Source organism: Myodes glareolus, chromosome 24, assembly GCF_982192425.1.
Source record: "Myodes glareolus chromosome 24, mMyoGla1.1, whole genome shotgun sequence".
Classification (NCBI taxonomy): domain Eukaryota; kingdom Metazoa; phylum Chordata; class Mammalia; order Rodentia; family Cricetidae; genus Myodes; species Myodes glareolus.
Genome location: NC_142049.1, coordinates 16,579,603 through 16,598,820, shown reverse-complemented (window position 1 = coordinate 16,598,820; position 19,218 = coordinate 16,579,603). Strand labels below are relative to the sequence as shown.

At 43.0% G+C, this 19,218-nt stretch overlaps 1 protein-coding gene across 7 annotated transcripts; it reads left to right on the top strand.

Annotated features, from left to right (window-relative positions):
* Positions 1-335: 335 nt before the first annotated feature.
* Positions 336-19,204, top strand: Prc1 (protein regulator of cytokinesis 1). 7 transcript variants are annotated; one of them, XM_085682585.2, is made up of 15 exons: positions 336-493; positions 3,713-3,845; positions 4,311-4,433; positions 7,146-7,379; positions 7,456-7,626; positions 9,347-9,496; positions 9,736-9,883; positions 10,779-10,915; positions 11,488-11,583; positions 12,578-12,724; positions 12,884-12,994; positions 14,387-14,491; positions 16,104-16,203; positions 16,602-16,643; positions 18,196-19,204. In XM_085682585.2, exons 1-14 carry the CDS (start codon positions 483-485, stop codon positions 16,619-16,621), a joined length of 1,686 nt encoding a protein of 561 aa, XP_085538711.1. In that variant the 5' UTR covers positions 336-482; the 3' UTR covers positions 16,622-16,643; positions 18,196-19,204. The 7 variants fall into 7 exon arrangements, with proteins under 7 accessions (XP_085538711.1, XP_048290877.1, XP_085538712.1 ...); XM_048434920.3 differs by having other exon boundaries at positions 16,104-16,280; XM_085682586.2 differs by lacking the exon at positions 14,387-14,491.
* The last annotated feature ends 14 nt before the right edge of the window (positions 19,205-19,218 follow it).

Below are 19,218 nucleotides of genomic sequence, written 5' to 3'. Positions count from 1 at the left end.
CCCTAGACCTCTGAGGAAGTAAAAATTTCGAAACCCAACGGCGGCAGCCGGGTGGGGCTGGGGTGACCTCATCGCTCTTCGGCCCCCCCTCCCAGGCTCCTCCGCTCCCTTGAGGTTGTAGCTGAGCTCTACGGAGGCTGGGAGACACAAGTGTGCGCATGCGTATACCAAGGCCCGCGCGGCCTCTGCCAGTGCTTCCCACGCCCAGGGCGCAATCCCTAGGTGCCGCCGCCTCGGGGCCTGGAAGGGAGCGCCTGTCGCAGGGGGCGGGACGAGGGCGGGGCTCCGTGAATGGCGGAAACAGGAACCAATTGTCGGACGGCTCCGCCTCCGAGCAGAGTTTGAATTACGCGGGGGTCCAACGGCTCGAGAGCGGAGACAAGACGCGGCTGAGAGTGTCAGCGGCTGCTGGAGGTTACTGTCCTCCGTCCCGCGTGAGGGAGGTGGAGGGTCTCGGGTCTTGACTGCCAGGAGCGTCCGCCATGAGGAGAAGGTGCGAGTCTCTCAGGGGAGGGAGCCACTGTTGAAATGCGGTCAGGTTCAAGGCTCGAGAGCCTGCGCTAAGACGGTGTCTGCGGCTGGGGGCGCTGGGAGCTCTGGGGGCACTGGCGGCGGGGCTCGGGAGGGCAGCGGGGTCCCGGGCGACTAGCGGGGCGAGCCGGGAGCGGGACGGCGCAGGGTGGAGGCCCGGGTGGGTGCGGCTCAGGCCCGGGCGCTGCTCCCGGCTCCTCGGCAGCCTCAGGTGCAGCTGCTTGTCTCAGCAGCCGCTCCGTGGAAACGCTGAGCGTGCAATGGTGTTGACTTCTCAGTTGTCTAGTGCCTGGGATCCCATAGCTCGGGAGGCTGGACCACGAAGATTGCCTTGAGCTTAGCCCAGGCTACGTGACGAGACCGGTTCAAAAAGCCGGCGAGTTTTAAGTGAACCGTTTTTCTTCGTGGCCGCCTGTCGGTGTTAACGTTTACCTTGAACTGGAAAATGGCTTGATTTCCTTGCGCGTTAACAAACTACTCAAAGTACGGAATTTTTTTCCGGAACGTTTTAAGATTCCCAGGCACTGCTTGGGAATCGAACCAGAACTGATTCTTTGGGCAAGTCTGAACTGCTTGTTTTCACACTTCTAAAATAATATGCGTGTGTTGGGCTCTTGTGCTGAGGCTATACAAATAACTTCGGAAAAGTAGTGGGTGAAGTGCTCTGAGATTTAGTATTAGCTTGTATTATTGGCTTTGTAATTTGTAAGAGACTTGGTAACGTGATTATTGATTTTGATCATGTTTTTTACCCCTTGGCCTCAAGAGAATGAAAATAGAATGCAAACAGTATCTTGAATACAAATTCAGCACAAGGCTAAGGAATCCAGATAGTCTCATGTGAATGACATTATACTTAAACTTTTTGGGATTAAGATAATGGTGCTTTATGAAGACTAGTAAAACCCCTAAAGGAAACTAGTATTCAAAGTATATTTGGATGTGGTAACTCTCACCCCGTAACAAATTTCAGATGCCCAAAGCCAGAGAGTTCAAGACCTCCTGTACTATATAAAAGGATCCGGTCTCCAAATAGGAGGCCCAAACGCTGGGTGTGGTGGCACAGGTATTCCCCCACTTTATCTCTTGGGGAATGAAGGCAGGAGATTCGAATTCAAGGCCAGACTAACATTTGAGATCCCGTCTCAATGTGTGTGTGTGCGCGCGGGCATGCGATTCAGTATTGTTGTTCAGGCATCTTCTGTTTTTGTTTTTGTTTTTTTTGGGGGGGAGGAGGTTGGGTTTTTGAGACAGGGTTTTTCTGAAAGTGCCCTGGCTGTCTTGAAGTTCACTTTGTAGACCAGACTGGTCTCGAACTCACAGAGATCCATCTGCCTCTGCTTCCCAAGTGCTGGGATTTAAAGGCGTGTGCCACCACGCCCGGCATGATTGTTTTTCTTTTTAAATTTCAAGACAAGCTCTTGTTGAGATTGCAGGAAGGCCATAGCATGGCCAGTGCTTTCCTTGGTTTTAATTGAATTTGAGATCTTTGAATTTATGTCTCAGCTATTTCTTTAAAAGATTTCTTTATTTTGTTATTTATTTGGGGAGGCTTTTAAAACAGGGTCTCTGCACAGCCCTGGCTGTCCTGGAACTCACTACACTGTGGCCTTAACTCACAGAAATGCAACTGCCTCTGCTTTCTGGGTGCTGGAGTAAAAGCTGTGTGCCACCACATGTGCCCTCCCTTTTTTAAAAGGGGAGGGGCCTTTTTATTTTAAATTACGTGTACTGGTGTATGGTATTTGCACTTGGTTACAGGTGTCTAGAACCAGACTCAGGTACTCTGAAAGAGCAGCAGTGAGTGTTGCACTCTTTAAAGATTTTGTTCTTTGAGACAGAGTTTCTCTGTAGCACTGGCCTTCCAAGAACTTGTTCTGTAGACCACACTGGCCTCCCAAGTGCTGGGATTAAAGGTGTGCACCATCAGGCCCAGCTTAAAAAAATATTTAAAACTGGATGTGAGATTTATTATGAAAATGGTTTGGTGAGGTATAGAACACAGTGGGAGCCCTCAGGTCTGCAGGTCTGCCACTTACCCAGGAGACCTCAGTATTTGACTTGACCCTGTAGCCATCAGGAATGAGCCATTCTTCCCAGCTACCGTGTTTTTAACTTAATCTGCATTAAACTTGATGAAACCTCACTTCTTTGAGATGTGGATCTTCTGGTGGCCAGGGAGCTTAAACACAGGCTTAGTGTGGGACATCAGTCACATGTTAACTTATTTGGAAACTTGGTACAATGAACATGGTGACGGTGGCTAATTTGAACCCTTCACTGTGCCCCTGGGACTTCCCAAAGGCACCGTGCAGTCTTGTCTGAAGCCCACACTGGAGACACCACTGAGTCATGAATAGCCCTCAGAAAATTTTATTTTTAATAATGTGTATATGGTGTGTGGATATGTCCGCGTGAGTGCAGCAGTGCCCGGGGAGCCCAGAGGAGGTCATCTGGAGTTAACAGTTCTGAGCCACTTCACAGGGTGCTGGGCTTAAGGTGTGCGTGATCACCCCCCCCCCCCTTTACAAATTTTATGTGAACATCTTTTCACTTCTCTTGGATAAATCCTAGTAGTGGAATTGTTGGGTTGTATAACTGATTGAGAAACTACTAGATTTTACACCAATGTGGCTATATCATCTTGCATTCCACAAGCAGTGTATAAGCGTCTAGTTTCTCACCAATATTTGTTGCCCCTTTTTTTGTTTTGTTTTTCAAGACCGAAATTCTCTGTGTGGCCCCAGCTGTCCTGGAACTCACTTTGTAGACCAGGCTGACCTTGAACTCAGTTTTAATCCCAAGTGCTGGGGTTAAAAGCACAAACCACCACCACCCGGTTTACGCCTAAACTCTTATGTTAGGAGTTTATTTTACTGACATTTTGTTTGGTTTTTCTTTTATAAAAGCATTTGTAATTCAGTATTATACTGCTAAAAATAGAGTCACGAATCAAAGTCTTGGGCCTTACTAAGAATGAATATAATCATTTTGCTTCTGTGGCATTGAGGGCACAGAGAATGGCCATGGGCTTATTAAACTAGTATCCTTACACTGATTTCATTTCATTTCTTAAGGCCACTGGGAAACTACTCAATTTAGCTCCTGAAAATAGTGCTTTTAGTCTTGAGGCGGTGATGCTGGCTATTATAAGCAGAATGGTCTTCTATTGATCTTTCAGTGAGGTGCTAGCAGAGGAGTCTATCGTATGCCTCCAGAAAGCTCTAACTCACCTTCGGGAAATATGGGAATTAATTGGGATTCCAGAGGAGCAGCGATTACAAAGAACTGAGGTTGTGAAGAAACACATCAAGGTGAGTTGCGTGGCACTGGTTTCTGCGGTGAGACAAGTAGGTAGGGATGTTGCTCTTATTTGAAATAACAGATAGACTGATATTTGGGGGAGTTGGCGAGGTGGCTTAGTAAGTAGGTAAAGGTGCCTGAAACTTGGATACAAGCCTGAAGACCTGGCCTCATTCACTAGAACCTATATAGGGTATTAGGGGAGAAGTGAGTCCGTAAAGTTGTCTTTTGTCCTTCATATGTGTTCCACGGCATCTGCATTCCTCAACCCCACACCATGAGCACACATAATAATTAATAAATAAAAAATCTGGTCATTCATACTAGGATATCACAGGCTCTTCCTGGGTTTGTTTATTTAAGGCCCTTTCTGCAAAATTTGATATGAGAGTTTTGAGATACTAGTTGGTTTTGTTGTGTGTTGTTTTTTATTCCCAGTGATTCCAAACCTTTACTAACTGCCCTCTCTCTCCCAGGATCTTCTGGATAGGATGATTGCTGAGGAGGAGAGCCTGAGGGAAAGGCTTCTCAAAAGCATATCCATCTGTCAGAAGGAGCTGAGCACCCTGTGCAGTGAGCTACAAGTGAAGCCATATCAGGTGTGCCGGCGCAGAGAGCTACTGGGGCTGCAGCCTAAGATGGGACTAAGTTTTAACTAAGGAATGCAAGGGGAATGCGATCTTGTAGGAGGAGAACTAAACATGAGACAGCTAACATAGGTCATCAAACTTGTTGCTGTATTTCAGTTCTATAGAACATAGTAACATTTTAAGTTAACTTTGAGGAAAAGGTAGGCACAGATCTTTGTTTGAAAGAGGGGGTAAGGGAACATTGAAGAAATGGGTTAATTGGTAAAGTTCTTCCCTAATGGGCTGCAGTTGAGAGCATTTGCTGCTTTCATAGGGGCTGGTTTCAGTTCCCAGCATATGTGGGGGCTTACAGGACTGTCCTGGACTCCAATTCCAGGGAGTCCAGCACCCCCTTGTGGCCCAGTGGGCACAGGTTCTCATGTAGGTCACTCACTTGACACGCAGGAGAAAAGCTCATACCCTTATAATAAATAAATCTTCAGAACAAAAAGCAGGGTGGACAGTACCACCCAAAATTGATTTCTGTCCTCCGTTCATTTGTTCACACATATATGTACTCCCTTCCACCCCCACAGAATAAAGTGGGGTACACAGGACGCAAAGATACCCAGTGACACAAAGAAAAAGATACCAAACAAAGTTCAACCTATGAGTCTTTTAATAATCAAAAGCTGCATACCACTGAACCATCCAGAATGGTTCAGTTGGGACACATAGGGAGCTCTGAAAGGTGATGACTGGTTCCCATGCTCCATCTACTGTTGCAGTAATAACCAACCACCTGGGACTATAGATGGACTAAGTCTAGCAGTCAGACTGCCTTCGAATGGGGAGGATAATTAATTCATCCCTGGCAGTCAAGAGCATTCAAGCAGACTATGACAGGAGAGTAGTTTCCTGAAATTAACATATAGATTTGCTACATAAAGTTACTCTTTTTATTTTAAACCTTCAGTGTAAAATTAGGTGCGTGAGAAGTTGAGGGGTACACTGGTACATCTATCTTCTTGAATATATGAAGTTTTTAACAATATTAAATGAGACTGCATTTGTAGAACATATAATTTCTATTCACTCTGTTCCATTGTTTATCCACTAGGAATAGAACAGGATCTACTAAATTGGTATTGGTAAGGAGATGTTCATAGGATTATTAGTGTAAGATTTCGGTTAATAAGAGCTATGAGTCATCTAGCTAACCAAAGTAAGCTCTCTGATCCTTTGTACACCTCTCGCAAAAGTACCCTGGCACTTAAAGCAGATTCAGCAGAATCGACTGGAGTGGGTGGGAGCATAAAGTGAGTTATAGTGATCACGATTACACAGCTGTATTTACAGTTGCTTCTTAACTTAGACTTACATCCTAATGAAGCCATCATAAATTTTTAAAAATTCTATAATTCATATAATTCAGTTACTGAAAATTGTAGTTTACATCTGGTTATTGTCATATGCACAAGACACATTAGCCTAGAATTGGGGACCATCACACACAAATGTCCAACCTGTGGATTAAAACAAAATTGTGATCTAACCACTGTGGATGTAGTTCAGTGGTAGAAGTTTGACCCGAATGATGTCCTAGTTTTAATCTCTAGTTGACCAATAATAAGAGATCAGGCCAACAAGATGGGTCAGTGGATAAGGCACTTGTCATGTAAAAGCCTGATGACCTGAGTTCAGTCCCCAGAACCCACATAAGGATGAGCAGAATCAACTTCATAAAGCTGTGACTTTCCTGTGACTGTCAGATGCATGTCATGGCAACGTGCATGTTCCCCTACTATATACAAACAGTAATAAAATTAAATTTATAAAACTTAAGTTGTTTTGGCTGGGCAGTGGTGTCGCACACCTTTAATCCCAGCACTCGGGAGGCAGAGACAGGTAGATCTCTGAGTTCAAGGCTAGCCTGGTCTACATAGAGCTAGTGCCAGGACAGGCTCCAAATCTACAGAGAAACCCTGTCTCGAAAAACCAAAAAACAAAAAACTAAGTTGTTTTTAAAATTATGGGTGTTGGTTTTTGGTATTTAATTTTAATACCAGTGCATTATGCACTTAAGAATGGTAAAATGGTATGGGGGGGGGGGGGCTGGAGATAGGGCTCAGTGGTGAAGAGTACTGCTCTAAAGGTCTAAAGTTCAATTCCTGGCAACCACATGATGGCTCATAACCATCTGTAATGAGACCTGCTACCCTCTTCTGGCCTGTAGGCAGAATGCTGTACACAGAATAAATAAATCTTAAAATAAACAAAGATGGTATGTAGGGTTATAATTTAGGGGTGTTTTACCATAGTTAAAATTGGTAAAGGAAGTTGCACATGGTACCCATGCCTGTAATCTGAGCACCCAAAACGGGGAGGATCAAGACTTTGAGGTCTTCCTTCAAGCCAGATAAAAAAGGCCCTATTTGCCTTTCCCTGTGGCCATAAACTACCTTGGGTTTTTGTTTGTTTTGTTTTGTTTTTTTGGGACAGGGTTTCTTTGTGTAATAGCCCTGGCTATCTTGGAACTGTTTGGAACTTTGTAGACCAGGCTGGCTTGAACTCACAGATAGCCTCCTGCCTCTACCTCCAAAGTGCTAGTGTTAAAAGTGTGTGCCACCACCTCTGACTTAAACTGCCTTGTTTGTAAATTTAAACATTTATCATTCATGTTCTCTCCCAGTTTTCTTCCCATTCTTGGACCTTATTATAGTCATACCTTATTTCATATAGGAAGAAAAAGAGATAACTGTCTTGCAATTAGAAAAAGATTTGCGTACTCAAGTAGAATTGATGAGAAAACAGAAAAAGGAGAGAAAGCAGGAACTTAAGCTACTTCAAGAACAAGATCAAGAGCTCTGTGAAATTCTTTGTCTGCCTCTGTATGATGTGGAGAGCTCCTCTGTCCCCACCTTAGAAGAGCTGAACCGGTTCCGACAACGGGTGGCAACGTTGAAGGAAACAAAGGTACGCTACCTGCATTCATTCACCCTAAAACTTCATTTGGCTTCTAGGTAGCTTATAATAATTTTCTTTATTTTAGGAATCTAGGCATGAGCAATTTGTCAGCATTAAGAGACAAATCATATTGTGTATGGAAGAATTAGAACACACTCCAGATACAAGCTTTGAAAAAGATGTAGTATGTGAAGATGAAAGTGCCTTTTGTTTATCATTGGAGAATATTGCAACGCTGCAGAAGTTGCTACAACAGGTAATAGCTGCTCAGATTATGGTGTAACATCTTACTAGTATTTATCAATTATAAAAAAAAACAGCTTTTTTAGTCTTAAAGTGCCAGTGTGAATTAAGAGAATAAGTGTAAGCTGGAGTACTGGGGAGACAGGCACATAGATAGATCTGAGTTCAAGGACAGCCAGGGCTACACAGAGAAACTCTGTCTTAAACAAAAGAGGGGGAGAGAACAACGTGTAATCCATCTGTTTCTTTGTTAGGGTGTGAGAGACAGAGCATGTGTCAGAGGTCAGGTGCAGGTGTCATTACTAGGAGCTGTCTACCGTACTGAGACAAGTTCTCACTGGGATTAGAGCTCATTTATTAGGCTAGGCTTGCCAGCCAGTGAGTCTTAGAGATATGTCTCACCTTTCCAGTGCTAAAATGTAGTTGGACTTTCTTGTCAGACTTTCTTGGGCTCCCAAATAATGACACAAACTTTATTAATTATAGCCTGTTAGCTTAGGCTTGTTCCCAACCAGCTCTTATAACTAAAATTAATCTTATTTCTATTAATCTACATTCTGCCACATGGCCTTTAACTTCCATTCTCTATGTCTGACTCCCTCCAAATCTCCCTGGCATCTCCCCCTGAGTACCCCTCTGCCTGGAAGTCCTGCCTTGCTATTGGCATTCAGCTTTTTATTAGACCAATAAGATGCTTTAGGGTAGACATGGTAAAACAGTGGTACAATTTCAGTGTGATCAAATATCCTGCAACACAACACTAAGATTACAAGCATACTTTACCAGGATCAGCTTTATGCACAGGTTCTGGGGATTATTTGAGTGGCAAGTACTTTACTGAGTCCCCAGTTCCTATTTTCCTTTTTTTTTTGTTTTTGTTTTTTTTTGTTTTGTTTTTTTAGTGGTAGAGATTGAACTCAAACCTTGTAGTTTCATGAATTTTAGACCCTAAACAGTGAACCCCTAACCATAGCCCTGACTTTTTTTAATTTAGGAAAAAGTCCAACCACCTTTTATGTGAATAAGAAATATAATAAATATTCTTAGAATAAGCATTTAACCATTTTAATTATCCTAATATTTAATAATAAGAAAATTAAAGTTTGAATCCTGAGCTAGGCATGGTGGCACATGCCTTTAAACCCAGCACAGGAGGCAGAAGCATGAAGTCTCTGTGGATTCCAGGCCAGCCAGGGATACATAATGAGACCCCGTCTTAAAATAACAATTGGCTGGAGAGATGGCTCAGAGGTTAAGAGCATCGACTCTACTTCCAGGGGTCCTGACTTCAATTCCCAGCAACCACATGGTGGCTCGCAATCATCTATAATGAGAGCTAATGCTCTCTTCTGGTGTGCAGGCATACATCCAGGCAGAACATCATATGTATAATAAATAAGTCTTAAAAACAAAACAAAAAATACCCACAAGAAGTCAGAGTTGGAATTCTGTTATGGGTTTGACAGCCTTCCAGCACATGTTTAGATGACATGAAAGCGTGTCTCTTAGCACTCAATGTAGATTGTGATAGCACACATGTAACTATAATCCCAGTATTCAGGAAGCTAAGTCAAAGCCAGCCTGTGCTACATAGAGAAGACAGGAATATGAATATATATGGATCTCATAAAAAAAAAAATGCTTTCTTCTCATGAGTCCAGACATTTTCCTTTGAGAGACTAGAAGGCTAGCCTTTGCTATTTTGTCATAAACACTACCTTTTCTTGCTACAGCTGGAAATCAAAAAGTCAAAAAATGAGGCAGAGTGTGAGGGGCTCCGTGCTCAAATCCGAGAGCTCTGGGATAGGTTACAAATACCTGAAGAAGAGAGAGAACCTGTGGCTGCAATTATGACTGGATCAAAAGCCAAAGTCAGGAATGCGGTAAGAAAACCAATGGGTGCTGGGAAAATAGTGTTCTCTGAGCATTTCTGGGTCCAATCTAATGTTCTACCTACTGTCCTTGACGAGTAAAGACAAGTTCTGTTTTGGTACATTTTGTGGGCACATTCCTTAGATTTCTGGCTTTTATAATGCTACAAAGTGTGTTGTTGGTTTATTTACACGTGGAAAGGTAAAGAAGAATATGCAAGTATGACTCTAGCCTTTCTTTTTTCTTTCAGCTGCAATTAGAGGTGGATCGGTTAGAAGAGCTGAAAATGCAGAACATAAAGCAAGTGATCGAGACCATTCGAGTGGAGCTGGCTCGGTTCTGGGACCAGTGCTTTTACAGCCAGGAACAGAGACAGGCTTTTGCCCCTTACTATTCTGGTTAGTACAGACGTGATGACCTTCATGTGACCTCGCTCACAGGTCTTTTACAAGCTCACCCACCAAGAAGTTCTGTATTTTTGCTTCTGAGCAGATAGAGCCAAGCCTTAAAAATATCCCTCACTTAGTTTTCATGTCATAGGTAAAAAATTTTGAGCAATTGAACCCAAAGGTATAACAATTAAATTTTTGTCTGAATTTGAAGTCAAGGAGAGTTCCAGGCTGTCATAAACTGAACAGAAGTGAAAGTGTTCTAACAAAATAACAGATATTTATATATTTTATATATCCCAATCTATCGGCCGTGTGAGGCATAAAGAGTATGAAGAAAAGAAAAAACAACATATTTTGGAGAATGTTCATCAATTTAGACCATTTTAGTCCACCCCAGCTACTGTGGCTGGCTTTTATTCTTTCTCTCCCTCCCTCTCCTTAAGGTTTGTTTTCACTTTATTCCTATGTCATTTTATTTTAAAAACTTTCCAAACTGTAGACTTAGTTACTTGGAATACCACACACTAGAGCAGTGGCTCTCAACCTTCCTAGTGCTGTGTCCCTATAATACAGTTCTTCATGTGGTGACTCCCAACCATAAAACTACTTCGTTGCTTCTTCATAACTGTAATTTTGCTATTATTATGAATCCTAATGTATATATCTGGTATGTGACCCCAAGAGATTGAGACCCCCAGGTTGAGAACCACTGTACTAAAGGAATTTGTTTTTTTGTTTTTTTGTTTTTTTTAAAAAAAAACTTGCCACACGGGAGGTAAAGGCAGATCTCTGTGAGTTTGAAGTTCCAGGACAGACTCCAAAGCTACACAGAGAAACCCTGTCTTAAAAAAAAAATGAAATAACAACCAAACAAACCCACTATTGAACTTTTCTGTTGCAGAGGACTACACAGAAAACCTGCTTCATCTTCATGATGCTGAGATTGTACGGTTAAGAAACCACTATGAAGTTCATAAGGAACTATTTGAAGGTGTCCAGAAATGGGAAGAGAGTTGGAAACTCTTCCTAGAGTTTGAGGTAACATCCCCTGTATTTCTCTAGAGTGAAGTTAACCATCATGAAAGCATGCCGGGTGTGGTAGTCCTAGCACTTGGCAAGCTGAAGGATTACCATGGGCTCTCCCCTAGCCTGGGCTTCAAAGTGAAAGGAAAAGGCATTACAAATAGAGAAGTGAGACTCTGAGGTGAGGAAAACTGAGGTTTACAGACAGCTAGTTCCTCTGCGGAGAGAAGTTAGGATAGAAATGTGGAGTTCTTGGTTGGTTAGCGTCCCCTGCAGTTCTTTATAGGCTGTACCAATCAGGGACTGTGTCAAGAACACTACTGATTAGAGAGCCATCTGCCTCTGCCTCCCAAGCACTGGCTTACATTATTTCTTGAGATAAGATCTCACTGAACTTGGAGCCTCAGGATCCTCTTGTCCATTAGCCTCAGCCCCTGAGCACTGGGATTAAAGGCATGCACTACCACCTGTAGCTTTTTACGTGGGTGCTGGGGATCAACCTGCACTCCGGTCCTCATGCTTATTCACTTTACTGATTCATCTCCCCAGCCCTCTAGGTTTTACTCTAACAAATATGTTTTTCACAGAGAAAAGCTTCAGATCCAAGTCGGTTTACAAACAGAGGGGGAAATCTTCTAAAAGAAGAAAAGGAACGAGCAAAGCTACAGAAAACACTCCCTAAGGTAATTCTGGTTGTAAGGTACCTTTTTCTTGGTCCTTTTTAAACATAGGAAGGACAGCAAGTATGTACTGGGCCTTTATATATACAGTCAACTGACTGTAGGAGTTTTCCAAGGCTGCCACAACTACCAGAGATTAGTTGGCTTAAAACAACAAATTTATCTGTTTATACTCTGGATGCTAGAAGTATGAGCTCAAGGTGTCTGATAGGGTTGGATCTCTCTTGACTTCTGTTCTTGTTCTTGACTATAAATGGCTGTCCTCTGTTCCTTTGTCTTCACATAGTCTTTCCTCTGGGTCTCTGTCCTAATTACTGTCAATCCTATTGGATTACGTCCTACCCTAATGACTTTATTTAAACCCACTTACCTTAAAGACTGTCTCCAGATAATAACAATGAGGTGTGGGTACTAGGGGTTAAGACTTCACAGTGAATTGTAGGATAACAATTGCACCTATAGCATAAGGCTAACTTTTACAAAAGTGCTACTGTCTTCTATTTAGTAATAGTACTAAATAGCTTTTGTTAACTTTTGCCAGATAATATTCAATGGTATTTCATGCATCCATATCATTGTCTAATATTTAATATTTCCATGTGTAGAGATGAAAGGACCAAGATACTAAAAAGTTCAACTTACTCACCTTCACTGCTAGTTAAGAGGTTGACTCCATATTGAAAACCTGATAGTGTGTGTTTCCATAGTCCTGTTCATAACATACCCTGTCTAGATAATGTTGATATTCCTAGTGATGCTTCTAACTTTAGGCATCAAAACTTCCATTTTTACACTGGGTCCTTGCTTTTTTTTCCTTTTTAATGTGTGTCTAAATGAACTTTCTAGTCTTTGATTTCCCTTCACTCTAATTTATATTCATATGGGTTTGGCTTTCAGAAGGTTGATGACACTGGGAAAAAGTCTTTACGATAATTATTTCATTTGAGATTAACACCAAAGACTTAAAGTAAACAGCATGTCCTTGCTTCCGGGCCAGCTGGAGGAGGAGCTGAAAGCACGGATTGAAAAGTGGGAACAAGAGCAATCAATGGCGTTTGTGGTGAATGGGCAGAAATTCATGGAGTATGTTACAGAACAATGGGAACTGCATCGATTGGAGAAAGAAAGAGCCAAACAGGAAAGAGTAAGTTGTGCACACAAATTAGAAAAAGAGGGTAGCACTTAGTGGTCCTGCGTCTCTTCCTGGGATCAGAGTTTATTGAAGGACAGGTGGAACAGCAGCCTATAGAGCTTTACCTGGGTTTCTGGTTCTGCTGTCTTACTGGGCATATCATTATTTCAGCAACTAAAGAACAAGAAACAGACCGAGACAGAGATGCTCTATGGCAGTGCTCCCCGGACACCTTGCAAGAGACCAGGACTGACTCCCAACAAGCCTGGCAAAGTACGCAAGGTAAATCTATCTTCATGCTGTTGTTGTTCGCAAGGGGTAGGGAAGCTAGAGTTCTTTGCTTTTTATTGCCCGTATTTCTGTCTTTGTAGGCTGAGTCCATTTGAGAGTGTATGGGAAAACAGAGTAGCAGCTTATAGTGACAGGCAGAAGGACCAATTCTGTGCCAGTTTTCAAGATCCTGCATGAATAAACCCCTGGAGGCTGATAATTGGGAGCAACATGTGATAATCTTTTCAGAAGTTCATCATCCAAAGCTGGGCAGTGGTGGTGCATGCTTTTAATCCCAGCACTCTGGAGGCAGGGGCAGGCGAATCTCTTAAGGTCAGCCTGGTCTACAGAGTGAGTTCCAGGACAGCTAAGGCTATACTATTGTATACCCTGTCTCAAAAAACTTAAAAAGGAAATAGTGATAGTACTAGGCAAAAGACACCTTCCATGCTTTTAATAAATTCCTTTAGAATGCTGGCTGGGATTACAGGCTTAAACCACCAAACCCAGCATATTAAGTAGAATATATGCAAGGCTCTTGGCCTAATCCTTAGCATTAAAAATCTTACAACTTTATTTAGTATAGTGAGCATTGCAGTATATAAAATGTGTGCTTTAATAAGGAATTATTGCTATAGTGAAGATAATGGACATATCCACGGCTCCAAAATGTTCCTAATGCCACTTTGCTAGGGTCTAAGGAAAGAGGAAGAGAATACTAGGAATTTACTCTGTCACAATGTTGCATTTTCTAACATTTTATACAAATAGAATCATGCAATATATTTTGTATGGTTGCTTTCATTTAGCATGTTTTTGAGATTTATCTATGTTGTAATATGATTCTTTTCTATTATTGGGTAGTATTCCATTTTGTGCATATAGAATAATCTGCTTGTCCAGTCACCTGTGAAGGGAGGGATATTTCTAACTCTGGGCTGTTACAGATAAAACTGCTGTAGCTGGGCAGTGGTGGCACAGGCCTTTAATCCTTGCACGAGGGAGGCAGAGGCAGGTGGATCTCAGTGAGTTTGAGGCCAGCCTGGTCTACAAAGCGAGTTTCAGGACAGGCAGGACTGTTACACAGAGAAACTCTGTCTCAAAAAACCAAACCAAAACAAACAAAAGCTGCCATAAACATGTAAGTCTTCATATGAATATATGATTTCATGAGGCCAAATTGTACGCCTTGTGCCATAAGTAGGTAAGTTTATACTTCCATCTGGACGATCTAAATAGGCTTTGAGACATTTCTTACATTTCCTTAAAGCTGTGCAGCATTGTGCACAGCCAACTTTATACTGTAGTAGCTCCTCTCCTGGAAACTTGGTGCTGCAGGGTGGAGCTGGGTTGCTGGAAAGGCTGATGTGGTTAATCTCCCATCAATAAAGTATCTGTTCTTAGATGAACACTACCACCATGTCCAGTGCTACACCCAATAGCAGTATTCGGCCAGTCTTTGGAACAATGTACCATTCGCCTGTATCACGACCACCACCTGGCAGCAAGGTTAGTATATTCTGTACATGCATATCCCTGTTTGCTGTGTGCTTCCTAGAGGTCCTCCTCAGCCTAGTTTCTAAGATCACAGTTTGGTGATCATTGAGATTCTGAGAGCCAGATAGTCATTAGACCAGGGCTTTTCTCCTTAAGACACCGTTTCTCGCTGGGCACTGGTGGTGTATACCTTCAATCCCAGCACTTGGGAGGCAGAGGCAGGTGGATCTCTGTGAGTTCAAGGCCAGCCTGGTGTGCAGAGTGAGTTCTAGAACAGGCCCAAAAGCTAAAGAGAAATCTTGTCTCAAAAAGAAAAGAAAAAAGCCAGGTGGTGGTGGTGCACACCTTTAATCCCAGCATTTGGGAGGCAGAGGCAGGCAGATCTCTGTTAGTTCAAGGCCAGCCTGGTCTACAAGAGCTAGTTCCAGAACAGGCTCCAAAGCTACAAAGAAACCTTGTTTTGAAAAACCAAACCAAAAAAAAAAAAAAAAAGTGTTTCTCTGTGTAGCCCTGGCTGTGTTGGAAACCACTCTGTAGGCCATGCCGACCTCAAACTCAGATTCCCGTCTGGGATTAAAGGTGTGTACCATCACTGCCTGGCAGTAGCTTGATTTATAATCACTAATGTTGATTGTAATTAGAAATACTACAAAATTACAGAAGTTTAGGACACTTTGATTTGTTGTAAATTCTGTCCTAATATGCTGAAGTTCAGTTCAAACAGTACAATGAAAGGGACTGATGGTAAGGAAAATATTAATGGTTTGTTTCTATAACTAAACCATCATGCTCCTGTTAACAGCAGAACTCTATGTGAAGATGACTACTGCAGTTATGCTCTTAAGTGTATCTTGATCAGCACTAAGGTATTTAGACAGCATTTGTTGGCACAGAGTAGTATGACATGCAGATTCCCAGTGTGTGCTGTGTTCAAAGCAAAGGCTGCAGTGAAACAGACACTACACAAGCAACTGATGCTGGAAGCACCTCAGGTTCACTGATTCTGAATCAGTTTTTGGTCGCACACATTCAAAAACTTTATAGCCATATTTTTCATGACTACCACATTCAGTTATGTGACCTCATGTGGGTCATCACCCACTGTTTAAGAGGCTGGGCATTAGAGAATGGTCAAAGATGAGGGGAAACAGTCACTGCTCCTCACTGATGGAAGGGCTGGGTGGGCTGTTAGGTGGCTTCTGGACTATAGTCTATATGACACTGGATAACTAGACCACTGACAAGAAGGAACTTTGCTAAGAAGTATAATTTATGCTGGGAGCTAGGGGTTTAATAGCTCAGTAGTCAAACATGACTTGTATTCAGTGGGCCATTGGTTTGGTCCCCAGCACATTTTTAAAAGCTAAAACCATACCTGTTTTGTTTTGAGACAGGATCTCTCCTGTAGCTCTGGCTGTCCTGGAACTCACTAAGGATCTCAGAGAGCCACCTGCTTCTGTTGGGATTAAAGATGTGCAACACCACGTCTGAGTTAACTGCACTATTTTTAAGTCAGAAGTGTAGGATTATAGACATGAGTAATATAAATGAGGCATCAGTGGTTTGTGTGAGCACATTCATTCTAGGGTGGTGGATAACATGGATATCTTTCTTCTCTATACAGGCAGTGGCCACTTCTATGTGTTCTGGAAAGAAAACGCCTAGAGCTGCCCAGCTCAGGGCCAACAAGGAGAACATGGAGCTCAATGGCAGCATCCTGAGCGGTGGGTACTCTGGCTCGACCCCCCTCCAGCACAACTGCAGCATTAAATCTGTTGCCAGCACCTATTCTGAGTTTTCGGTAATTCACCTTTTGATATCTACCAGTCTCTGGGGAGCACACAGTTGGCAGCGTGGGTATCTTCCCAAGGGTGCCCAAGATATTCAGTCAGGACAGTAACCCAGAGGCTGAGAATCCCTTTCCTGCTTTGATCATGGTAGGGTGTGGGTGGCTTAAGGGGTGTACAGCGAGGAAGCTGATGTCAGCAACTAGACATTTGACCTGAATCCTTCTGCTTAAGTTACTGTACCATTCCCTGGCTGCAGGAGGTAACCTGCTAATGACTGCCCTGGTGCTCTCTTGGTGGAGTTCTTGGTAATTGTCTTAATTCTTTGTTCTTAGAAGGATCCGTCCCTCTCTGACAGCTCCACTGTTGGGCTTCAGGTCTGTATGGTAACCCCTGCATGCCCCATGTCCCCTTTTCTAAACTGATCTGTCACCTGCTGGCTTCATTCCCACCTGGGCACAGTACTACACTAACCATAATCTCAGCTGTATCCACATAGACCCTTAAACAAAAACCAAAGCAACAGCAACCATAAAAAACAAAAACCCACAAGAATTCTTATTGTGGACTTCAAAAGTAAGTGTCTGGTTTCTATTTTCAGTAGACTGACGTGCTGACTAGCAAGAAAACATGTTCAGACTTGAATTGGATTCTCAGCCCCCACCTAAGATTATGCAAATATATATTTACCTATTACAATTAAAAAATACCTGGCCCCCATCCCCTAGTTATATCAAAGGCCTAGAATGTGCTAGAAAGAGGAAAGCTTCCTCTCCCCCAAATGGGGACGGGAACCCCAGCTGTGTGCTGCTTGTGCTGAGGCTCTTGGCCTGTGTGCTGATTATTTCCTGGAGTATATACCCTACTAACCCACAGGGCTGAGTCGCCCAGTCTGTCTACATAGGCTGGCCTATGCTTACTTTACCTCTACTTATTTCTTTTCTACTAGTGAGTCGCTAATGTGTGAGACTGAAATGCCTTTTCACTACAATGGTCATTACCTTCCTTTACCTGCTTTGAATTTGCTGACACCTAACCACAGTGCCTTTTCCTTAACCACCTGTTTTTTCTTTCATTATCTCACCAGTGAGAGGTGAAGGCTGCCCTTCACCCTTGTTGTTGGGGAACACCAAGTTAAAGCTGGGACTGCCTCCTCTCGGAGCCACAGGGAAGGAAATTGGGACAAAATGAGTGTGGCCAGTTGGAAATGTTGAAATTCTTCATGTTCTGGCCCCTCTTCCCAATGACCTGGGTGGTGGTGGTTTCTATCAGAAGAAATGGATGTATGAAACTCTTGTTGGCTAATTGCCAAACAACAGATCTAGCTTTCCCGCCCTTTTTTGCTTGCTATCCAAAGCCCATTTTATCTATGAGGCTTAATGTTACCTACACTAGCCTGGAGGGTTTTGGGTATTGTTGACAAACTCCACGGGGCAGCACCAAAGCCACTCACTCACTCAGCTGACCTCTACTAATACCTCTTGTTCTCTTGTGCTTTCCACCATGTACTCCAGCATGAGATCGAATCACCAGCAGGTTACAAAGCCCTCAGCCCCCGGGATTGGTAGATAAACGGTCTGACCCTTGTTTTACTCATGTGCAAGGCCCTGGGGTTCTATCCCAACAGGGAGAGGAAAAAACAAAGCTTGTTGCTTGCTTGGCTTTACAACACAAACTACACAAGTAACTGTGAAATGTAAGGGTTTCTCGTGAAGTTTTAAGATTGGACTGGTGGAGGCTCAGAGCGGGGCACATGCGCACATGTCCTGGGCCTGTGACTTTACAGAATGGTGCTCAGGCTTCCTCAGTATGTTCCTAGCACAGCCGTGCTAGGAACTCTCGGGAAACTGCTCTGGGGGCTTTGTGCTGCAAGTTTGAGTGGAAGGGCATGCACTAGTGCTCTCACTGATGATGTTCATTCTTCAACAGCGAGAACTTTCAAAGGCTTCCAGAGCTGACGCTACTTCTCGAATCCTCAATTCAACCAACATCCAGTCCTGAGAATTCTTGACCAGTTAGCCAGCTGTGGCTTCCTGTACCTAGACTGGACTGACTCATTATACAGGGGTGACTTTATAGCTTTTCTTCAGTTTAGGTGTGTTTGAAACAACCTTGTTGTGTTACCATGGGCCTAACTTGAGGCATGAGGACAACAGATGAAGCCTTCATAGGTGCGGAGGGCCAGAGACACCTGAAAATCTAGTATGACGGCTAGTACACATTTTAACATCTGGTGCCTAATTTGTTCTCTACCCCATAATTCTATTTAAGGAATGGTCAAGGGTTTGTTATTTCACTACTGTATTGAAAATGATTGTGCCCAGCCTTGGAGTATGGGACATGAAACAACTCTGGCCTGTAGACCTGGGATTAGCAGTTAACATCTTTACCAATTTTTAAATTAAGGCTGTAGCTATGGTAGCTTTGATTTTAATCCAGAGACCTGTGCCCCTCGCCCCACACTATCCCAGTGAGGATTTCTTGTGTTCCAGCATTTGAGATGGCTTGACCTGCCGCCGAAGAGTAGCAGTGACAGCATTTAGACAGTGCAGTCTCTTTATGAAGTGTGTGCTTGAACACATATGCTTGTCTGTCCAGTCTTCCATCCCTGTGCTCACTACGCAGTTACTCTTGTTATTCTTGTAGTTGACAACAAAATGGAGAGGCTTTCTGGGTGGTTTGGGCCATTTTGGTCATGGACATTAGCAACTTTGCACATCTAAAAGGCAGTGTTCCTGCAACCACACCCACCAGGCTCTTTCTTTAAGCACCCAGAGGATCACTACTCTTCCCAAAGCACTATTATTTATTCTGTGCCTGTGCCAACATAGTAAATGATTCTTCAAAACCCAGTCTGTCAACATGCTGTCTTTTACTCATATATATGTTCTCTTTTTAAATATATTAAAATAAAATGTATATAGTTACCTTTGGAAAACGTTTTTTTCTCCA